This window comes from Xiphias gladius, chromosome 20 (genome assembly GCF_016859285.1).
Source record: "Xiphias gladius isolate SHS-SW01 ecotype Sanya breed wild chromosome 20, ASM1685928v1, whole genome shotgun sequence".
Lineage (NCBI taxonomy): Eukaryota > Metazoa > Chordata > Actinopteri > Istiophoriformes > Xiphiidae > Xiphias > Xiphias gladius.
This window is the reverse complement of record NC_053419.1, coordinates 13,241,672-13,264,725: the sequence shown is the minus strand read 5'-3', so window position 1 is coordinate 13,264,725 and position 23,054 is coordinate 13,241,672. Positions and strand designations below refer to the sequence as shown.

The following is a 23,054-nucleotide window of genomic DNA, read 5'->3' as shown; positions in this document are numbered from 1 at the left end:
CCAAAGTTCAAGTCTCCCATTTTTTATCCCTTCACCACAGCTCAGAAAGATTGTCTGGCAAAACACAAATTTCCTATCCTCACACTAGCTTCAGCTGGACTTAAAAATCTTTTCATGGTACATGTGGGCATGTAAGTGCTGTTTTTAGTCAAATTACAAGTCAGACCTTGAGGCATTCAAGTTTCACTGTCCACTGGGCCTGTTAACAGTAGACAGTGCTCCATATCCACTGCCATGAAAACTAAACACACTGGACAACCTACATTTCAACTACATTATCTCACATTAATGTTGAATAGGCTAAATTTCAGGATACACTGATACACTGGCCATTATTGGGGGATATTTGAGAGATTATTGCCAAAATACTGTACCTAGACTATCAAAACGACAATAAAATCTTTGCCTATTCTAAAAAAAAAAAAAGGCTTTTTTCACAGACAACAATTTGACATGCCACTGTAGGATGTCACAGGTGTAAATAATGAAACCAATGATAGCTGCTTCAGCAGGTCCCTGGTATTGTGTATGCTTACTGGGACACTTGAATGCTATGGAGTCATTGTTAATGTTAATAACCCCTATGCTGTTCCTAGGCCAAGTTCAAATGTGAATGGGACTTTTTAGACCAAGTTGTCGCTAGTTACGGTATTCCCTTCGGTTGTAATTTGTAAACAACACTTGTCAAACATTGTAGTATAGGGTTCATTGATTTGGTTGAAAAAGGGCAATGAATTATCTCATTCTAACTTTAAAAGGTAGTGTTATACAGTAGACTGGGGTATCCTAAGCAATGTAGCTTGGGGCCTTTAGCATCAGAGTCAACATGCCAGTTAACTATCTGCTTCAACCTTTTATAAAGTTTGCTATGATGAATATGGTAATGATCTATAGAAAACAAGTTTTAAGACAAGAAATGAAACAATCACAGTAAAAGTTTGCACTTTATTGGTAAAGAAAAAACAAAAAACATTAGAGATGCAAACAAAATATAGTCCACCTACAGGCCACCTCGGTCAGAGGTTCACACATCATTTAAAAAAATAATCTGACAGCTGAGGCTCACAATCAACGTGTCACTGGTCTAAAAGGCTCACTAATTTGAAATAATTTGAATGTGGATATAGACTAGCTTCACAGGTTCTTAAATCAGCAAAAACTTCATAGTTAAAGCTGCAGAAATGTGACACATATAAAGGAAAATTTCATCAAGAGTTTAAGAAGCAGTATGGCCTTTAGCCTGATAGCTGCAGAACTGTGTAAATAGTCTTGGACAATATAACATTACGTTTTTGTACTGGTTCCTGTCAAAGTCAGACATCACAACCCAGGATTTCTTTATAAAAGAAACCTCCAATGTTATACAATGAGTAAATACAGATATTTTGCCAATTGGGAGAAAAAAAACAGAAAAGTAAAAACAAAAACAAAACACCAATTCCACTTCCAGATAACACATATAAATGTTTAAAAAAAACCAAACAAACAAAAAAAAAATCTTTAAGGCTGTGGGAAGGAGCAGGGTGTTCAGGGATCCTGACCATGGAATGTATGTAGCAAGAAGTAACAATGGTGTATCCTACGAGGAGGCCCGGGGTTAAAAAAAATAAAATTAAAAGTAGAATTACAAAACATTTTCCCCAATTCCTCTATAAATGATGGACCTTTCTACCGATAATGACGCGGCGGTGGGCTATGGTGCTGTGGAGGGTGCCTCCTGGGGGGCGGACTATGGCGCGACATAGCATGGCGTGGAGGCGACTGGTAGCGTGGAGGGGGAGATCCTCTGTTATGGTAGGGAGGTGAATAGCGGCCTCTGGATCTGGAGCGGGAACGTGACCGACCCCAGTTGGGAGTGCCCCTCTCCTCATAGACACGGATGTAAGCAGTCTCGCCCTACAAAAGGAAAAAGCATTACACTTGTTTCTTTAACCATTTAAAGGCTGAACGACAATTAAATTTCATCATCACTGCCGCTCACTTGATGTGAACGGAACTCGGTCCGATCCAGTCTGCGTAAAGCATACTCCATGTCCTCTCTACGGAGAAATTCCACCACACCCTCTCCATCTCGCTGCACATCTGCAAAGCAAACATCGCCTGCCTCGCGCATATGATCTTTCAGATCCTGCCAGCTCCCAGATGGTGGTAACCCTGAAATGGGAAAAAGACAAATGTGATGGGGGAAAAAAAAGAGTTACTTCCCTGCCTTAATTTGCCTGTCATTTTAAACCTAAAATCATTGCAAGGACAGGTTTCATCTTTTGTCCAAAGCGTAAACCCTTTTGAGATAAACACCTTTTAAAATCATTTCTATGAAGTCTGAGCTTAACAGCAACTGAAATTTAAAAGCTAGATGTAAATAGATACTACCAATACTATTAGGCAGATAGTTAGGGAAATCTACCCCTTGAAGATAAAAGTCAACATTAATTAATTTAAATGATCTTGTTGGGTGAATATTTCTGAGAACCCCAATATTTTCAGACCAGCAACCCACTGTGTTGTATTTCCAGAAATCTGCTCTAGTATGACCGGTCAAGTCAGGCAACTATATGAACCTAAGAATTTATGGAGTTTGTCTTAAATAAGTGGTCCAGTTCTAACAGCTTGTACAAACATGATTGTATAAACATGAGATAAATGTAGCACACAACAAATAATTAATGATAAATGACAAAATGACACCTACCAGTCACTATAGTTGGTGTTTGGGATTATGCAGCCAACATGACCAGTTTCAGTTCACCGTTTTGTTTTTCATGACATAAGGAGCTGACTTGACCTCATCCACTTAGTCCCTCCAGTTTTGACCTCCAGTCCGCCATGAGAGAGAGAAACATATCTGCCTACGACTCATGACGTCCTCTACTAGTCCCCTTGTCTTCCAATCCACCACGAGAGAGAGAGAAACATATCTGCCTACGACTCATGACGTCCTCTACTAGTCCCCTTGTCTTCCAATCCACCACGAGAGAGAGAGAGAAACATATCTGCCTACGACTCATGACGTCCTCTACTAGTCCCCTTGTCTTCCAATCCACCACGAGAGAGAGAGAGAAACATATCTGCCTACGACTCATGACGTCCTCTACTAGTCCCTTTTTGTCCTCCAATCCGCCATTAGAGAGAGAGAGAAACGTATCTGCCTATGACTCATGACGTCCTCTACTAGGCCCTTTGTCCTCCAATCCGCCATGAGAGTGAGAGAGAAACATATCTGCCTACGACTCTTAAGTCCATCTTCCTACCAGTTGACTTCCAGGTCACAGTGAAAGAGAGATAAATATTAACTGGCTATGACTCATGACGTCCACCTACCAGTCACTATGACGCGGAATTCAGATCTTCGAGTTGGGGGTCCAAACCTTCCCCTAGGTCCTCCACCACCACCACCACCACCTCCCATAGGACCAAATTTAGCACCAGAAGATCGAGGATACTCTACACGCAGCTTGGAGTCTCCATATCCATATCCATTCCTTCCATAGACAGCATCATCTGCATCCCTAAGAGAAGAGAGCAAAGAACTCCTTACCAAAGTACGCCTGTTTCACTAGCGGACATTGACCTGGAAATGGTGTCTCCATCCATTCCCTGCTGGCAGTCACTGGAGGTGATATTATACTACATAAATTAAGGTATCCAACAAGGGGAATGGGATTCGACTTGGCAAAGACCATCCCAAACACTCACCGTGGGTCTTCGAATCGGACGAAGGCAAAAGGTATAGTGCCTCTATTGTTCTTCAATTCAATGTCACGGATTTTTCCATATTTGTAGAAGAGATCCTCAATGTCTCTCTCCTGGACATCCACGGGAAGATTCCCCACATAGATCCGGCCATCTGACATGGTGGTTGATTGAGTGGCACTGCTGACACAGAATGGGGGCACCTGCAGACTTTAAGATCACTTCTTGTTTTCACATATAGCGGTGGAAGTGGTCCTTATCCTAATCCTAGTCCCAATCCACAACTTAGTCCATACGCCTCCAATTTCCTAATTTAGTCAAAAATACAACTCTAAACCCAGGATGCAGCCATCATAGTAGTAATTGATGAGTTCAAGACAAATGGCAGAGGACCTCGGATCCAAGCCTGAAAACTTCAAAACACAGGGTAATGAATGTCCAAAAACCTTAATAAATTGTTACAGGATTATAGTGCATGAAGTTATAAACATCATCTGAAGAAAATCTACTGGAAAATAAACCCTGAGTGATACACCTGCTTAGATATACACCGCTTCCATCTACATTTGTTTGTGAAGACACATGTATAGATGAGTGACAAATTAAAGGAGATATAGATATAGATATATATATATATATATATATATATATATATATATATATATATATATATATATATAAAAAACATTTATTGATGGGTCTCCATAAACCACCTTTGGTGTTTATTTGGGTGGAGACCTGGTGACCTCTTGTGCCTTGTTTGGGAGCATCTGACCCAGCTAATTTATCCGTTTACCCTAAATTTGCATTTCATGTGGCACCCCGCTCATTACTTTAAGTTTATCCTTTAATTTGTCACCTGTGTATGTTTACTTAAAAATCTTACTGCATTTACGAAGGTAAATTTAAGACAAATACAAGACTATTAACCATATAAAGAAAGGTGTTATAATTCATTATTTTAACTTGTTCATATAATTTACAAAATGTAGAATGAAGTAAAATACAATACAATTACAAAAAACAGCCTTAAATGTTACCTTTGATTTTAATCAACACATCTCTGATAATGTCCCCGACAAATAAACATTTTAAGTTTAACAAACACAGCATTTATGGCAGGGCTCCTTTACTGAATTGCATCACATGTTGCATTATTTTTCTGAACACTTGTAGCAAATGTAGTTTATTCCGAAGCATTCACCTTTTACCGTAGCCCACGGCTAAGCTAGCCCGTAGCGGCCCAGCTAGCGTTAGCTACCGTCGATAATTTACGATGGATTGCTTTCTTTACAAGCGGTTTCTATAACGTACATCTTTGGTAATCCGCCATGCAACAGAAAACAATTTATCCGGACGATTCAGCTTGACATTTGCGCCTTAAAAGTGAACGCCAACTTAAGACCATGCTGTGCACTCCAGCCATCACGATACCAGTTCAATCTCTTTGTTGATAATGTAAGGTCAGCTAGTCGTGCTAACGAGCGTCTGTTTCGGCTAAAATGCACTTATATTTCTCATAGTCGAAGATACCACTAATTGGCAAATGTACGTTAAATGCATGCAGTAAATAACACTCAAATTTTAAAAATGTGCAATTACCTTTCAAAGCAAGTAAGGGCGCCTTTTTGTAGATTTATTGCTACCGATTAGCACGCTGTGCTAGTTCCGTGTTAGTTAGCAACATTAGCAAGCAGCTCGGTGTCTTCTTCTATTTCACATTTCCGGCACACCGTAGTGTTGGGTAGTCCTTCGCTGCCTCCCGCAGGGCAGAAAAAGAACAAAGTTCTTTATATGCAGACATTGTATCAAACCCCCCCCTTGTTCCTGGCTTCGATCCCTGTCCGTACTCCTCATAATGCTGTAAACAAGTCCTTTTTTTTTTTCCTACTAGCTTATATGTATCCAAAAATAGTTTCAAAAATAGACTGGATATCCTGTTCGCCTCTGTAGTATATCTGGAGTAGTGTCTCTATCATTCAGTGCAGCTTGGCAGCATGACTTTATTTATTCATGCTGCTTCTTCTGCACTTAAAACACAGGAGGCTTGATGCCCTTGCCTTCTTGTCTATTGCACAGACTTCTCTGCCCCTCACTTGGCCTCTGTGTTGGGTCCCTGGATGGCTTGTTACGCAACCAATTATATATTACTGTCTTGAGGGGTTTGTCACAGTTTATCCATTTTTATTTGTGTGAGTATTAGATATGTTTTGATAAGGAAAAAAATTGTTCCCTGATTAAGAAACATATTATTCATATAGGCAGTTATTAATAAAAACTATATTTACTGTAATTGTTACATTGCTGGATTGATATACAGGTCTAGCAATATAGTAAGCCACTCTGATAAAAAAGAAAAGAGTACAAGAAAGAGGATACTTAATGCTGACAATATACAACTAGATTGAAGCAGGAAAGCAGGAAAGTGTAACTGATCATAATATCATAATATACAAAATTATGAATTCAGAAGGCAGGGGAAAATACTCTGCAAGTTCAAGAAAAGATGCTGCAAATAAAAAGACCAACCTGTTGGATAAGATGAACAAAATGTGGTAAAATACTGTAGACTGTACAAATAAAATATAGAGTAGAAGTACTCCAATACAATGCAATTGGCCCCGCAATAATTCTACCTGTGTGAAAGATGTAATGATTTTATTGAAAGGGTCTAGGTTCTATAGGAGAGACAAAATACCAACCAGAAAAATTTGTTTCAAACCTAGAGGTTTCATTTAATATTCTGGTGGACATCCCAAAGTTTCCAAACATACCTAATATGCCAGGCTGAATTTTGGGTAAATGTGTACGAAACGCTTCACAAAACATCTAGAATATTTTCATTTGATGGGACATTGCATGTTTGGTTGGTACAGTGCAGCCATTAAAACATGGAGTTTTGGGTTTGAGTATTTCACTGTAAACATTACATAGCTTCATTGAAAAGCAGGGAACAAGCTGGTGCAGGATTTGATACATGCTGTAGCTCCCCATGCGTGAAATTGCCATATAAAGAAAAATGTACAATATAAATACAGTTTTACTTCCTACCTTGTGTGCTTATTGTTAAAGATGATTATTGCAACTGTAAAGCCATTTAAGGAGCAATACAGTATGCACATAGTATAGCTATGATTCTCTCTTAAGTCTCTCTTAATTTTTTTCTATTATTTATAGTATTTTTATATTTTATACTTTATTTGGTCTTTTTTTTATAGTATGTAATATTTCCTTTAATTGCATCGTTTGCTACCTCCCTCATTGTTTTTGTGATTTATGTGAAGTGGCGTCTGCAACACTGCGATTTCCCTTTCGGGATTAATAGTACGCCATCTGTCTGTCTATCTATCTATCCATACGGGGACATTTGTGTGTTAAGAGGTTGAGAGCTGAAACCTGACAGGGGTGTCTGCGAAGACAGCAATTTGAGTAAAAGGAGCCATGAAGTCCGTCGCATGTGCTTGTGTGTGTGTGTGTGCGCGCGTGTGTGTTCGCGCGTGATGCAAGGCAGCGCTACGTAACAAGTGCGGCACCGCCCCCCAGCGCGAGGCGACTTTAAAAGTGTCGCGTTCAGAAAGTGAGGGGAGGGAAAGGAAACCATGTCGTACGCCAAGTTCGTCGCCGCACTTGTTAGAGCCAACCCGGCCAGTGTCGGAAAAATACGCATTTCACCTGGACGATGTCGGTCGACAGTGGCATCCACCAAGGGCCAGGAGGAGCGAGAACAACAGATGGACGGGTGCCCCGTGGTGGAAGCAGTGCCGGTCGAACTCATCAGCCAGACCAAAGACGGTACAAATGCGCAGTTGAACAAAATCCACGTTGACTTCGAGAACACCCAGGAAGCCTACAAAAGCAAGGGTAACGTGGAACTGCTCCGAAGTCTGCTGGTCTTCAAGCTTTGCACGATTGACCTGCTCGTTGAAAAGAACAAAGAGGTGAGCTGTTTGAAAAGCTAACCTGTTTGCTCTCGTTCTTAAAAAAAAAAAAAAAAAAAAGGGTTTCTCAACTTTTGACGAGTCACACTTGAAGTAGTGTAACAGCTTAATTTCAGTGAATAAGATTCAGTTCTAGTATCTAATGAACTAAGGCTATTTCAATCGCACTGAGCTACAGAGGTAGAACAACTTCGTGTTCCCTGCTTTGTTATCAGTTGATGGAGCTGACCAGGAAGCTGCTTGGTCAGTGGATGTTTGAAAGGCTCATGAAGATGACCTTCTATGGCCAGTTTGTGGCAGGGGAAGACCACAACTCCATCAAACCTTTAATCCGAAAGAATCAGGCCTTTGGCGTGGGGTCAGTTTTGGACTACAGCGTTGAAGAGGACTTGACACAAGAGGAGGCAGAGAGGAAGGAAATGGAGTGAGTATGATCTGCATCTGACAGAGTAGGAGTTTGGTTACAACAATGTAGGCTATTTTCTCATTATTGGTCGGTGGTTCACACATTACGAAATGTTGTATGGAAGTTTTAAACCAAAGCACAATTAATCAGTATTTCAACTTTAATATATATAGCTTTCATAATAGCTTTATAGCAATGCTATTATTAAAGTCCAATGAAGGACTGATGAAGTTTGAGTCCACGTCTATTGTGGCGAGTTATTTGATAGTGAATGAGGTAAGTATAACTATTAGACTGAATTTGAGTCATTGCCTTTACAACCAAAGCATTTATGAACATTAAAGGTCACCGGGCTTCGGTGACTGTTGAGCACATATTGGAGGGGCCCCACAGCTCATTTTGCCCTCGGTCCTTCTGAACCAACCCTGATACCAGTTAATAGAATATGCTGGCAACGGGAAATTCACTGCTCAAACCATACAGCACTGATATTTGAAACGCGGGTTAAAGGTTTGGGCAAACCACTTTAGTTTACTACTCTGTTTGTGAACATGAGATATTTATTTATTCTTTCACCCATGTCAGCATTATATGTTCTCCCTCTGTAAATTCTACTTTGTCTCCTTTATTTACAAACAGAACATAGTGTCTAAAACGTTCCACTGACCTATACTTATACATCAATACCAGTTTATTCTTATCTTATCACAAGGTCTGGCTTCTGTTACAGGTCTTATCAAATTCACATGAGTCATATAATACCATAATATCTTTCCTCCCCATGAATGGACAGTTATCAAAACCTAACGTGTTTTTTTTCATCTCTGGACGCAAAACATTGCTTGTCTTCTATTGGTCAGCTGGGACAGTCCCCTTTCCTCTGATTGGTTGAGCTGGTCATTCTGCAGGGGGATGTACCTCATGGAAACGCTGCCAGCCTTTTAGAGTAATGTACTGGATCCCTTCGTAGGGCACGCACACACATACATGGGAGTGTTATGCAATGCCCCGAGGAGGAAATAAGCTTATTTTTTTACCTGAGGATTATCTCACTAAGCATGAACATACACATGCTGAACAAAATCCAACCACATTTTTTGATTTGAACTCCAGTTATCATTATCAAGACTCCTTTTGAATCCACAGAAGGGAAAGACTGCTATCTCCATAGAGGAGACAACACATTGGATACAGTAGTTTTGTTTGTTTCCTGATATGTCTCTCATGTCACATGTCTAGGAAAATATGTCATCATAATTTCATGAAAAGGTCTCTAAAACTAGCACTATAGACAGTATAATCTATTTTCCATTTGTTGCATCCAAAGGTGAAGTGTTTTGGGTGGATGCAATGAGAGTAATTTTTTCTGCTGTAAAGCTAATCTCTCCTTCTTTTTCAGCTCATGTGTTTCTGAAGCAGAGAAAGAAAGTCCAGGTGTGTATGTCAGTAGAAAATAACTTTGTTTTGTATTAAGTGCAGTGGCAAGACTGAACTGACTGGTTTGCTTCGATATTCAGTTGCTTCAGCTTGGCCTGAATGCAACACGACTCTATGTCAACTGTCAGGAGCTCTATGTCTAGTTATGTAGCCATGTGGTCAAGCCTGGATAGTTCTGGCACCTGGATCTAGTGGGCTCTGAAATGTCCTGTCCAGTGTTTACAGTGAGAAGAAACTTTGTGTTACAGGGTTGATATTTGAGACTCAGTTGTATCATTCACCTGCTAGTGCTTTCTCTGGTCCTGTTTCTAAATCTTATGTGATAATGAATGTTAATTTAACAATAACAAATCTAATTCCTTAATACTTTTTCTAAGTATTACTGTGTCTTACAGTTATATTAGTAACGGTAGTGGTGCTACTATGTCATTCATGATGAGTTTAGACAGAAATTTAATATTATTTTGAGGATGGCTATTCATTGCCAATAAAGGAATGATTAATAAAATGTGAAAATTCCCATAAGCCATGTTTGCTTGTGATACATTTATTGTGGCATAAATAAATAAATGTACTGCACTCACTTATTATTTATTGTACAACTTGACTTTACAGTCGTTGTAGAATAAAGAGAAACTACTGTTAATAACGTTTAAATTTGAATAGTGTCTCTGAAATGTATTCTATTTTTAGTATAATTTCTGAGTATTGTTGGCTTAAATGCTGTCTGATTCATAAAAATGGGACCAGACATTAAACGTCCAGTGAGCTCCCAGTTAATAGTTGTTCATCAAATCACAAAATGAAGTCTTTTTTGCCATGTGAAGCAGCTATCATTTTTCACTCCAGATGCTGCTCATCGTGAGAAGAAATATAAGGCTCATCGTCAGTTTGGGGACAGGCGCGGGGGGGTCATCAGTGCTCGCACCTATTTCTATGCAGATGAGGCCAAATGTGACAACCAAATGGAGACATTCATAAACTGCATTAAAGCCTCTGGTAAGTAGTAAGTAGTAAGGTTTCTGTGGAAGCAAATAAGAAACATGATATGTTAGTTAGAGTTTGGTTAATATATAATGATTATACAAATACTAACACCGTTGTTAAAAAAAAAAAAAAAAAAATTGAATTTAAAAATGAAAATGGATGGAGAATTATGCAGCACCAAGTGACATAAAATTTGTTTTCATTTTCAGGTGGAGCCTCCACTGACGGATTTTCTGCCATCAAAATGACAGCTCTGGGACGCCCACAGTTCCTTGTAAGTTTAACTTCATTATTATCAAAAAGTTAATGTTACAGAATTTAGATAAAGTTATGATTTGCATTAATTTGGCAACAACAGTGCTGCCTGATCCAACACTAAAAAAACTGCGTGTTGGCACAAGATCACCATTACAGACTAATGGGGAAATAAAACATTAGCCATTTATCTACCTCTTTATGGTTTTGAGTCCATGCCAATAGATTAGTACAATCTTAGATTCACAATACTGTGTACAAACCCAGTTTTAATCCCTGAAATTCTAATATTACTAGAGGGAAATTGTCAGGTTTAAGGATAGTCACATTCCCTGTGTCAGATGGTGGATTCACGCCCCAGTTTTTCAGTTTTAACTTTTTCAGAGAAAAATGAAAATGATGTGCCAATAGACAGTAAGCAAGGGGTGTGATTCTTCTGTGAATAAAATACTTATGTGTACAGCTAATACCCTGAATCACAAAGTGCGATGTGGGGTATTATTTGCAGTATTATAACTTGATCATTACTGAATTGTTCTGTGTTTGAACAGCTCCAGTTTTCAGAAGTCCTAGTAAAATGGAGACAGTTCTTCAACTTCCTCGCAGCTCAGCAGGGTAAATCTGAAATGATGGTTTTGGAACAAAAACTGGAGCTGGAACAACTCAAGGTGTGTCTAGGCTTCAGCAAAGTCTAAAGTGGGTCCGTGCATGCTCATGCTTAACTGCTGTCCTCAAATCATATTTAGTTGTTTCCAAGATGCACTTTAGTTGCGTTTAAGCCCTCACTAATTTTAGTCCTATATCATGCATTATATATGTTTAATTACTGAAATGTTTCTTTGTAGGAAAGTTTGACTGAGATGGGTGTTGGAGCCAAGGATGATATTGAGAACTGGTTTACCGGAGAGAAGCTGGGTCTGTCAGGGTAAGATATTCACTCATTAGTGCAATAATAACAACAATACATATTAATACTTTTACTTAAATCAGTAGGGAAACAGTGTGAGTTTATCTTGAAATGCTAATTAGACACAGCCAAGTATCAAATGACCTGTGGTTTAGACTTCTAGCTAAACTAGCACTAATTATTCTGCAACTAAAATATTCTGAAGGCATTTAATTTAAAGTATGTTTTACTCGAATTTTACATAATTTAATATACATTTTCTCACATTTTATTTCCAGAACAATAGATCTGCTGGACTGGAACAGTTTAATTGATGATACAACAAAAATCTCCAATCTGCTTATGGTGCCAAATCTCAAGGTGAGTCGTTGTAATGTAAATATTTAGTGGAGTGCCCAGACTCTGAAAGGAGCCAAGGGAACAATTCTGGACTACTTGTGTTAGCTCAATAGGTTGGACATTTCTCGTGTAAACTGTGAGCTCTGCAATAAAACACAAAAGACCCCTAAATAATCTTCAAAGGGACTTTTTTTCCAGAAGTGATACAGCACTGATAGCAGCTTCCCATTTCCTGCTGATCATTTTCCAGTTTAAAGTGAAAACATGCAACATACTTCCTGAACATTACATGTCAGACCCCTACATTTTACAGATAAATGTAATTAGACAGTTAGTGGTCTCATAAACAGATAGTGTTGTAAACGATAAATTAGAAAAATGGCTGTGGGCAAGACAACAGTGTTTGTTGCCCCATCAGAACTCCGACTTCTTTGCCATATTGTGGGAATAAGTTATTAGAGGCCATGTTGGCACTACAAAAAGGATCTTCTTTCCACAAGATAATAATCATTTTCACAAAAATTAACAGTTTGTACTGTTGAGGTAAAACATAAAATCTTTTTATGTTTCAATCTACAGTGGTTTGCAGTATTTTTGCAGTTTTGATATAAGATATAGTTTAAGTGCACATGTTAATGTAGCCGCTGGCAGTTAGCGCAGTTTAGAAACTCTGTCTTTTGGTTTGGTTCCAGTTTGAAGACAGATGGGGGGCAAAATGGCAGAGACAGTCATCTTGCTCTCACTGCCGCCCTGCCAACCCAACTTCTGCCGTGTCTGTCACATGCAGATAAAGTCTGCGAATTTACTCTGATCATAAAGAAAGCAAATGCCAAATTATGAAATGTTTTGTGTGTTTTATGTGCAGACAGGCCACCTGGAATCTTTGTTGAAGAAGTTTACAGCTGAGGAGGAGAGACAGATGAAGAGAATGCTGCAGAGAGTGGATGTTCTGGCCAAGGTAATGAAACCAAAACAATTATATGTGCATTTAGCAAATAATTGTAAGAGGAAATACAGAACACTATACAAATTTAGTGTAATCTTAGGCCTGGTTCAGAAATGAATTGTTTTGCTGATTTGTCCTGTGCGCGTTGATGAGTTTCACTTAAATGTATAGAACCATTTAAACTGTAAATACTGTGAATACTCTTTGTGTGCTCCAGCATGCTATGGAGAATGGGGTAAGGCTAATGGTGGATGCCGAGCAGACATACTTCCAACCAGCTATTAGTCGCTTGACCCTGGAAATGCAGAGGAAATTCAACAGAGAAAAGCCAATCATTTTCAACACTTACCAGTGTTACCTTAAGGTGAGACTATACTTCCCTCATGAGAGCTTATTATGACAGTTTTCACCACAGATTATTTAAATCTGCAGTTCCTTCTTTTTTATCTCAAATGTCAAACCAAAATGTAGCCAGAGTTGTGTAATAAACTGTCATATCTTTTTGTGAGTGTGTGTTTTTTTAACAATTCCATGCTTTTAGGAGGCCTATGACAATGTAACTGTGGATGTTGAGCTGTCACAGCGGGAGGGCTGGTACTTTGGTGCCAAACTGGTCCGTGGAGCTTACATGTACCAAGAGAGAGCAAGGGCTAAGGAGATTGGCTACGAAGACCCAATAAACCCAGACTATGAGGCCACTAACAGGATGTATCACAAGTAAGTCTTGAATTATTATCAAGGCCTTTTGAAGATCAGCTAGAAAACATCTACATCCTAACCATCTGCCTCGTTGTTTGTTCAGGTGTTTGGAGTACGTGCTGGAGAAGATTGAACACAGCAGGAAAGCAAATATCATGGTTGCATCTCACAACGAGGACACAGTGAAATTCACCCTAGAAAAGTACGTTTTGTCTCAGGCCTGCATGAAAAATTCAAAGATGGTAGAACATTCGGCTTGTACTAAGCGCAGAGTTAGTTTTAAAATATATGAAAGCCTCAAATCTCTCATTCATCCAGGATTAATCTTAATGGTTAAAACTAATGCTCAGGATATTGCTCCAAGTAAATGTATTCTTTGTCAACTTTCCAAAGCAATTATTGGATTTACAGAAAGAAATTGCCACACCAGTGGTGAAATACCACACTCCAGCTCTCATTATGTAACAGCCCTTTAATATGCGTGTTTCTGTCTTTTCAGGATGAATGAGATGGGCCTTTCACCCACTGAGAATAAAGTTTACTTTGGACAGCTGCTGGGCATGTGTGACCAGATCAGCTTCCCACTAGGTATGTTGTGCTCAGCTTGGATACTAAAAGTAAACAGCAAGTTATGGAATCTCGGAGTCTTACATCACTTGGTCATGTGGCCATTCAGGTTCCACTGACACATAGTCCCTGCAGACGTAAGCTTTTCAATACTGTGGAAGCCACTGACCTTTAGAAAGGATCCATCCAATCTGTTTTTCAACATCCTAACTGTTCTATCACCAAATGTTATGTCAGTTTGGTTCAGCAGAGACGCACGCTATCAGTCTAAACATAAATATATCACCACCCAATACGGTTCGACAGTTAGTAGACATAGCAGTGTATATGGTATATGTTATAGAGCATGAAACAATAGTCAGATCCTATGATTTTCTTTGAGGTGAAACCAGTTGGCTAGCCAGATTATTCTTGGATCTAATGTGAGAGCCCAACAGGAGCTGTGTCTTGCAAATGACAGAACACTAGTAACTGACACACAACTTCAACATCATCCTAATGTAGAGGGCACTGAACTTTATATACTAAAACTGTGTTTTGTTTAAATAATGATGCAATCATCTGGTGATCAGCGGAGAGGTTTATGACAGATGAGTAGTGATGGTTAATGCTGTAGCAGACCTGACCTTTCTTCCACTAGCAAGACATAGGGGCTGGATTGACCTTGTCATATCACTTGTTACCTAATATCAAAACCCTATCTTTACATATCAGTGTTTCCTTGATCCAATATTTATTCGTCATGAATTCATTTTGAATAGATAAAGATCATGCTTTAATCTACTGCGCCATTTTTTAACAGCTTTTTTTCACAAAAACTTGCTTGCAAAAACTTGTAGCAAAGTTATACGGTAACTTAATGAGCTGTTGTCAGTTTAATATAGATATATATATGTATGAATATATTAAGGAAACTTATTTAATGTGCCTAATGTGTGGGTACTGTTTTAAAACTTGTTTTTTCTTGCTCTGTGTTAAAAACAGGTCAAGCAGGCTTCCCAGTCTACAAGTACGTTCCCTATGGCCCAGTCAACGAGGTCATTCCATATTTGTCTCGTCGTGCTCAAGAGAACCGTGGTTTCATGAAGGGATCCCAGAGAGAGCGCAGCCTGCTGTGGAAGGAGCTGAAACGCAGGGTGCTGGGTGGCCAGATTTTCTACCAGCCTGTCTACTGAGTCACAAGACCACCACATACAAACTGGGGTATTTCTGTAAGCATTCCTCCGTCTTAACTGTGCCTCTGCCTGCTAACTGCTCTTAGTAGAAGAAGATGAATGTCTTTCCTTTGCTTGTGAGGCTGCACTGTGTTGAAGAAAGTTTTAACTACAGGTATTTTGAATGTGGTTTGTGATAGGGATTTATTTTGTTCTTAGCAGTATATTTAATAACAAAGTGTTTAGGACATTGCTCTGATGATATGCTGTTGTGACCCATGTGGGGCTCCATTAAGAAGTGATGATTGATATTTGTCTCGAAATCAGCATCAGTTAATTTAAGTTAAAATGGACCTGGTAATCCTCAGAATAAAAAAATAAAAACTTGCTCACTTTGAAAGAACTTGTGGAAATGTTTATGCCATGGAACATTTATCCTTTCTGATATACCGCATGGAATTCTTCAGCGGAGGCTAAGAAAAGTATATGTGTATGTATGGTTACTGGAGGTGGGTTATTTGTATATAAAAGCTGTCATGTGCTTTTTAAAATGATGAAAGACACTGTATGTTTTGTTCAGTGCTAAGTGTATTTTTACGTACTCAAAAGTGCCTTATGATGGTTTTCACAGGATTAACTGGAAGCAGTCAGCCACTGTACAACTTGGTTTTGTTGATGTTACTGCACACTCCTCCAAGGTGATTGTAAATCATTTTAGTATGTTTATGCTGTGATTATGTGTCATAGCATTAACCAACACTAACAAGTCATTTGTTAATTATTGTGCAGCATACTGATTTTGATTACATAAAAAATGGCTTAGATTTATATTCATATGTCTGGTTTTAAATAATAACATGTTGTCCATCAAAGCATTAAAAGTAAATGCAGCTTCAAGAACCAGATTATCCTCTTTTTGATCCCACATGACCCCCACGTATTGATGCCCCTTAGCCAAAGAATAGATAAACTGCACTATGGATTTGTGCAAGAAACCCAACTACCTTTTTGTTTTTGACAAAATAATCCCCTTTTACTCTCCACTGAACAAAAAGTAGTATGTTTGTGTGTTCAATTTTTTCTGAAGTTGGGAACAACTACTGCTCATCAAACACTGAAAACAGGTCTTCAAAGCAGAAATCCAGAAACTGTTATGCCCTGTGCTCCAAAATGTTCCAAAAACATACCATGGTTACTGCTGTGATTTTTCGAGGAAAACTACACTCAAGTACTTTAAAAACACCTGCGCTGTTGCATAAGCTGCATGGGAGGAGAAACTGCCCGTTGCTTCACTTGTTATTGTAGAGAAGATTTCTGGACGGGTTGTGTCAGTGTCTCTGGTTTCGATGCTGCCCATAGCCTTTTAATCATTTGTAAAGGTTGTGGGGTGTTTTTGGGGCCATAACAAAAGTTAAGTGAATAGTCTTAAATGAATTTGGTCTGCACTGCGGTTGATGTCTAATTTAAAAACAGTGTCACCGTCACAGCATTTCTAATGCTTGTATTTTACAACACAGTAGTATATACATGAAATTTTGTTAAATAATCATAACAAGGAAAAATACCAGTCACATAAAACTCCCAAAAAATCAAAAATCCTTTTTAATTTACTGGCAATGCATCATAAAACATAAAAAAATCAGTTTTTAATGTCTTGCTAACCTAGTAACATTTCAAGTTTATGATCTGAGATCTTGTTTTTATTTGGTGCATTTACTTTGATGTTTTACATCATTTTTATTTGGTTTCTCCATAACTGCTGTATCAGTATATGCCATATTTTTTACAATTGTAAAATATATGTAATTATTGTTTGACGCAATAAAATACAGTCGGTGTAAAAAGAAACTGAGTCGTGTTTACTCTTGTTGAGACTGTGAATATTGGAAGTGGTCCTAAACCACACTGACATGCAAACATCTGTTACCTTTCTCAGTTGTTTGGGGATAATACATGGAGTTAGAAACTCAAAGGTTACACATTATGACTGACATAGTATGTTAGGACAGTCAGTTGCTGCCTTAAAGTTAACCAAGCTCCAGCTTCTGCCAGTGTGAGGCAGCCCTGACTACGGCAACCCTAGACCGGATAGATGCAAACCTGCTCTCATCTCGTAGTGACTTTCTGATTGTCCCATTTGACGCATTCTGATGTCAATGGAATCAATAACACCGAATAACTATGGCCTTCGTCACACTGAGCTAGTTAGCTCTCTATGCCAAATTGATGTGACCTGCTGAATCAGAGATAATGCAGCCAAAGTAAACAGCGGCAGCACCTGCCTCAGCCGGTACCTGGAGACTACAGAAAACCATCCAGCCAGCCACACCACTTAGCACACAGCTGGGTGGAGGACAGGCAGACCCTGCTGGGTGTGCTCACTGGGATGTTTACTACATTTCTGATGAGAAGCACAGAAGCATAGGACCCTGTTAATGAAGTCTGTCCATCTAACTATCTATTTATCCATCTGATCCCAGTCTTTAATTGTTTGTATTGTCAGACAAACTTTAATAAACTGTAACTCCACACTGTTGATGACTATAGTGTGACTGGACAAATAAAAAAAAGCTGCTTATCTGTGCATCCTCCATATCTGCGTTCTCTGAGCTGCTGCTGGGTGGTTACGGTGGTTCAATGTAGGCAAATAAAACAACTCAGTTAAGGTTTTTGGAACTATCGTTGTCATACTAAATAAAAACTGGTATTATACAGCGAAAATAGCCTTATTTTAGGGGAAATACCGGTACTTGGTTAAATAGGGGGCAAGTGACGGGAGTCGATGCCCATCCACCACCACACCTTTACTTTTTGGACCAATAGAGGAGGGGTTCACTGTCTCCTGATTTTGGATTGGAGATAAGTCCCGTTCAGCTTTATACACAAACAAAGTGAAGATGTGTGTATATATTTGTATATTTTTATAATTGAATAATAGTCAAATTTATCTTACTAAATATTTTATTATACGCTCTTCAATGTATCGCATCTTAAGTACCAATTCTGAATATACAAAGCAGTCTAATTATTACCTACTTAAGTATACTTTGATTTACAGAGCTACTAGATATTTTAAAGCTCATTTGTCATACCACAAATCTGTTTGAGCAGTCATGTAGAGTTGCCATCCAACAGTAACCTATTCTACAAACCAGTTGAGACTCTGTGGGAGGAGAATTCACATCTGACTCCTATCAGTCCTCGCAGCCAATGAGATATGACTTCAGAGAGTGTGCAGAGCACGCTGAATAACAGAGGGTTGACCTTGTAGAAAATCTTTCCCCCCAACACAGCTAATGCTGTCATCTGCAGGTAAAGAAAGCTTTTTTTCTTGTATTTCTGCCACACATACTTCCACAGGTGTACTGTTCTTTGATTTACTCCTTCTTGATTTACCATGACATTTATACTCTGGCTGTTTTAGTGATCGGGATAATTGTTCTACAGAATTGTTATTTCAAGCTGAGACATCTTGCAAATGTGCAGGCTTTAATCAAATTGAATTTCTTTCATTATGTACTACTACAGCTACTCTATGAGACATGCACGTTATAGGTATTCTCATCAAATGTACCAAATGGACTACAGCGTGTCAAAGTACCAGTGTCAAAAATAAGAAGTCAGTAGTCGGTTATGCACAGGGACACACCTTTTCACATCACACGACCTAGTTGAATTTTTCTGGAATGCTTCTTTTATGAAGTTTAAGTAAGCATCTGTCCAGTGCCAACAGGCTTTGATATTTACCCATTTTCATTTAGTTTTCTTCTAAAGAGAACATTGTTTCTTTAATAAGACGCTTATACCTAAACCCTGTCTTTAATGTTCCACTTCTGCTGTGTGCTGTGAGCTATCTATGGACCGTAAACATGTTTAAAGTGTAAACATGGGGGACCCGTGTTGTATTTGACGGAAAGAACGATTCAGCCGTTTTCTTGTGCATCTGTATAATCTGTACTCTATCTCTTCCTCTCTTATTCTACAGTTTATTATATAGATTGCGTTTTAACCTCTTCTTTTTAGCAGTGATAAATACTATAGGTCACATTTAATTTAAATAAGTGAAGCCAGGCCATTTTGTAAATACACAATAATTACCCTACTGTGTAGAGGGATGAGGCGAGGTAAGTCGTAATTTAGTTGCCCTGTGTGTAAGAATTGCCGTAGGACATCACAGCTGTTTACGATGTTCACGTAGCTGCCCATTGGCTCTATGAGAACACAACAGTTACACAGCAAAATCCAGCAAGATGTGTATCCAAACTTCACAGCCTTATTGGTCTTTTCCCTGTAATGTTTTCTTCTATACATGTATGCTCTGGTTTCACTTTCAGGTTTCAGGTTCGGTTTTCAACTATGTCAAGCATCACAGGAAAGAAGTGCACACCTGTAATACGAGGGCTGATTCTGTGGGTTTTATTGACCAACGTCATGCTGGTGCTCTACTGCCTGACGAGCCCAACTCAAGTGACGATCAGGTACATATTTAAAAGAAATATATTTAGTGAATAAATATATTTTTAGTGAGATAAGCCTGTTTACTTATCCATACACTTTATCTATAGGGGCACGCAGGAGGATACTTGTTCTCTCAGCATGGCAAAATTATTGAAAAATGTGAGCACCCCTTCTCAAAGCACCAAGTCAAAAGAGTGCTCCCCTGCAGTTAATATCATGTTCATGAAGACCCATAAAACTGCTAGCAGCACTATAATCAACATCCTCTTCAGATTTGGGGAAAAGCACAAGCTGAAATTCGCCTTACCTGATGAGCGCAATGACTTCTTCTACCCATCGCCTTTCCAGTGCTCCCAGGTGAGGGACTACAGGCCTGGAGACTGTTTCAATATTGTTTGCAACCACATGCGCTTCGACCACCAAGAAGTAGCCAAGCTCCTGCCTCCAGATGCCGTGTACGTGACCATCTTACGTGACCCTGTGGATCTCTTCGAGTCGTCCTTCCACTATTATCACAGAGCAGTTCCTCTGACATGGAGGATCCATGGGAAAAACAAACTGGCAGAGTTTCTAAACAATCCTAAAACCTTCTACAGCCCAGAGGCTTACAACTCATTCTACCTTAAAAATCTGCTCTTTTTTGACTTTGGGTTTGATAACAACGTCGAAGCTGATGATCCACATGTGATGAAGAACATTCATAACTTATCGAAGCATTTTGCTTTGGTCCTCATAGCCGAATATTTTGAGGAGTCTCTCGTCCTGCTTAAGGACATACTCTGTTGGACCATGGAGGACATTATATATTTTAAGCTAAATGCTCGCAAGAGCTCATCGGTATCCCGACTGACCCCTGAGTTCAGAGCCAAAGCTTTAGATTGGAACGGGGCTGACTGGAGACTCTATCAGCACTTTAATGCCACTTTCTGGGCCAGAGTAGAGGCGTACGGGAGAGAGAGAATGCAACAGGAGGTAAATGAGCTAAGGAGAAGAAATGCTGAGATGAAAGCCATCTGTATCGAGGGAGGAGATGCAGTTGAAGCTCAAAAGATTCAGAACAGCCGTTTCCTGCCGTGGCAGCCAGTTGGAGAGTCTTCCATCCTGGGGTACAACATGAAGAAAGATATTGATCCCGAATTCAGGACAATTTGCGAAAAAATGCTCACACCAGAAATCCAGTACTTATCCGACTTGGGTGTAAGCCTACGGCTTACTCGACTCTGGGGTTGGTTAAAAGATGCTGTTTTTACAGTTTGACTTGGATTGAAACATTTAACACTAAAATACAGAAATAGCAATCCTGCGCCATGTATGTATGATACCTACTTGTAACAACTGTTTCCCTCTTATTTTAGTACATTTTTGAAGTTTTCTTTTGAATGATGCATCCATAATGTTAATTCATATTTGTCACCTAGCAGCTGAAATTCTCTTTGGATGGAGGGAATGTGTCACATTCAGAAAATTCTTACCACTCTCAAATGGGCCAACAGATGGGTCACAGTTATTCAGATACCTCCACTCATCATCTACTGGCCGTTAATTTCTTCTCATTCTTTGTCGTGTCTTTCGAAATTGTACATTATGTCAAAACAATGCTAAAACTGTGTGTTTACGCTTTTTTAAAATGGGTTCTAGCTTGAAGTGTGAACCGTAATGTTCCTCTGTGTTGTACCTAGATCAGTAAAACTCTAAACTTGAGACTCACTTCTTTGGTAAGATTTACATATTCAGTGTTTCAGAATTGTCGTGCAAAGCTTATTTGCTTGATTGTTCACTGCAAGTACAAGTGTTTCTGAAAAAAAAAAAATTCAAGGGATATATCATACTTGTTGTAGGCTCAGGTGCCAATTTTTTTTTTTGAGCCTTCAAGATTCAAAATAAGATGTGACAGCTACCACTGTGCCATTAGTTATAGCTGCATTGTTGCTGAAGGTACAGTTCTTATTATTTGTGAGGACAGGAAGTGTTAGTGTGCCATCTAAAGGCCTGACGCTTAAGAGCAGTTGTTTGACAATGCATTTGAACGGTTGTGGACCCTGTTCTAAAGGTTTACATAAGATGTAGTCTTCATCATTAACAGTAATGATGGTATCGCATGTCATGGAAAAACAAAGAAAACATGTATTTTGTGTACATTTTAACTTCAATTCAGGCATAATCCATCATTGGTGACATGATTTTTTAGTTTGGCGCAACATCCATCTCTTACCAAACCTTCTCTCTCAGATTGTCACCACGAGATGACCACTCATTCTTCTTTGTCACTGTAGTAACATCACCTATCTATTTATAGATGCTGCTATTTGGTGACTGGGCTTTAAATGAGTAATGTGGACTTTAGTTGTCTAATATGGTAACTGCCAGCAGATACATCAACACAGGACCATAGTTGCACAAGTAAATAGGTTAATCTGGATTTTTTTGAAATTTTTTTTTATGTCAAGTTAGGTTTAACTGGTTAGTTCCCTTTTAATCACAATATTTGCAGCACATCTTTAGAATCCATCTAGAAAGGACATAATTCTTTCCCTGCAGCATGGAAATATACAAATCCACCCTCTGGGTAAAAAATAATTTATTATATAGGTGCTTGAAGCTGATACAGCAGACACGTGGTAGCTAACTGCAGAGACCTTATGTTCTTTGAGAGAATCATGACAATCATCATTTACTTTAATCAATGATTATACTGTAACAAAAGTAGTTACTGATTTAACTCTGCAATCTGCCAGCCTGGGGATTGTTCATATTTTGTAAATGTGGTGCCCCTTGTAAACTTGTTTTGTAATATGCTATGTAAACACAAGTTGTAATTACTATTACTGTATTAGTTTTATTTTTGTCATTTGAGGGCTTTCTCATAAATATGGTGACAATGAGCAATTGGCAGTGTTCCTTACATTGTTGTGCCATTTTGGTCTCAAAAATGCCCTGGAGCCTTTGCTGCTTGTAAAACTTCCTTTTCTACCGCTTTTTCGGTCTTTCCATTTTCAACTGTAAAATGAAGAATAATTGTAACAAAAATAAGCCACACCCACAAGTTTGCATATGAAAATTTGCACAATGCATGACTATTTTTGTAGGTGCACTGGACAAAAAGAAACTCTAAGCTGAGACAGAGTTCCTATATGCTGTTCTTTGGAAAGCATTACTTCCATAGTCATACTCTGGAAATGAGTGGGCAGCAAATGTGTTTTTCATGACAATAACTGCAATGAGGCATGCAATCTATATTTGATATGATAAATCAAAACATTGCAAAGGC

The 23,054-nt window shown here is 38.9% G+C and overlaps 3 protein-coding genes across 9 annotated transcripts; 2 read left to right on the top strand and 1 right to left on the bottom strand.

The window, feature by feature from the left end:
- Positions 1 to 931: 931 nt before the first annotated feature.
- srsf9 (serine and arginine rich splicing factor 9) lies at positions 932 to 5,447 on the bottom strand. Of its 6 annotated transcripts, none has more exons than XM_040158316.1 (5): positions 5,296 to 5,447; positions 3,697 to 4,106; positions 3,322 to 3,509; positions 1,982 to 2,154; positions 932 to 1,896 (listed from the first exon to the last, which is right to left on the bottom strand). In XM_040158316.1, exons 2-5 carry the CDS (start codon positions 3,852 to 3,854, stop codon positions 1,669 to 1,671), a joined length of 747 nt encoding a protein of 248 aa, XP_040014250.1. In that variant the 5' UTR covers positions 3,855 to 4,106; positions 5,296 to 5,447; the 3' UTR covers positions 932 to 1,668. The 6 variants fall into 6 exon arrangements, with proteins under 6 accessions (XP_040014250.1, XP_040014251.1, XP_040014253.1 ...); XM_040158317.1 differs by having other exon boundaries at positions 3,697 to 4,099; XM_040158319.1 differs by having other exon boundaries at positions 3,697 to 3,896.
- Positions 5,448 to 7,252: 1,805 nt separating this feature from the next.
- Positions 7,253 to 17,176, top strand: prodha (proline dehydrogenase (oxidase) 1a). 2 transcript variants are annotated; one of them, XM_040157862.1, is made up of 15 exons: positions 7,253 to 7,631; positions 7,847 to 8,055; positions 9,437 to 9,471; positions 10,324 to 10,473; positions 10,671 to 10,735; positions 11,268 to 11,384; positions 11,562 to 11,641; positions 11,902 to 11,983; positions 12,828 to 12,920; positions 13,126 to 13,272; positions 13,450 to 13,625; positions 13,711 to 13,809; positions 14,107 to 14,195; positions 15,159 to 15,385; positions 15,960 to 17,176. In XM_040157862.1, the coding sequence occupies exons 1-14, from the start codon at positions 7,293 to 7,295 to the stop codon at positions 15,347 to 15,349; spliced, it is 1,872 nt and encodes a 623-aa protein (XP_040013796.1). In that variant the 5' UTR covers positions 7,253 to 7,292; the 3' UTR covers positions 15,350 to 15,385; positions 15,960 to 17,176. The 2 variants fall into 2 exon arrangements, with proteins under 2 accessions (XP_040013796.1, XP_040013795.1); XM_040157861.1 differs by having other exon boundaries at positions 15,159 to 17,176.
- A 2,508-nt stretch (positions 17,177 to 19,684) lies between these two features.
- On the top strand, positions 19,685 to 21,043 carry gal3st1b (galactose-3-O-sulfotransferase 1b). Its single transcript, XM_040158072.1, has 2 exons — positions 19,685 to 19,806; positions 19,894 to 21,043. The coding sequence occupies exons 1-2, from the start codon at positions 19,685 to 19,687 to the stop codon at positions 21,041 to 21,043; spliced, it is 1,272 nt and encodes a 423-aa protein (XP_040014006.1).
- The last annotated feature ends 2,011 nt before the right edge of the window (positions 21,044 to 23,054 follow it).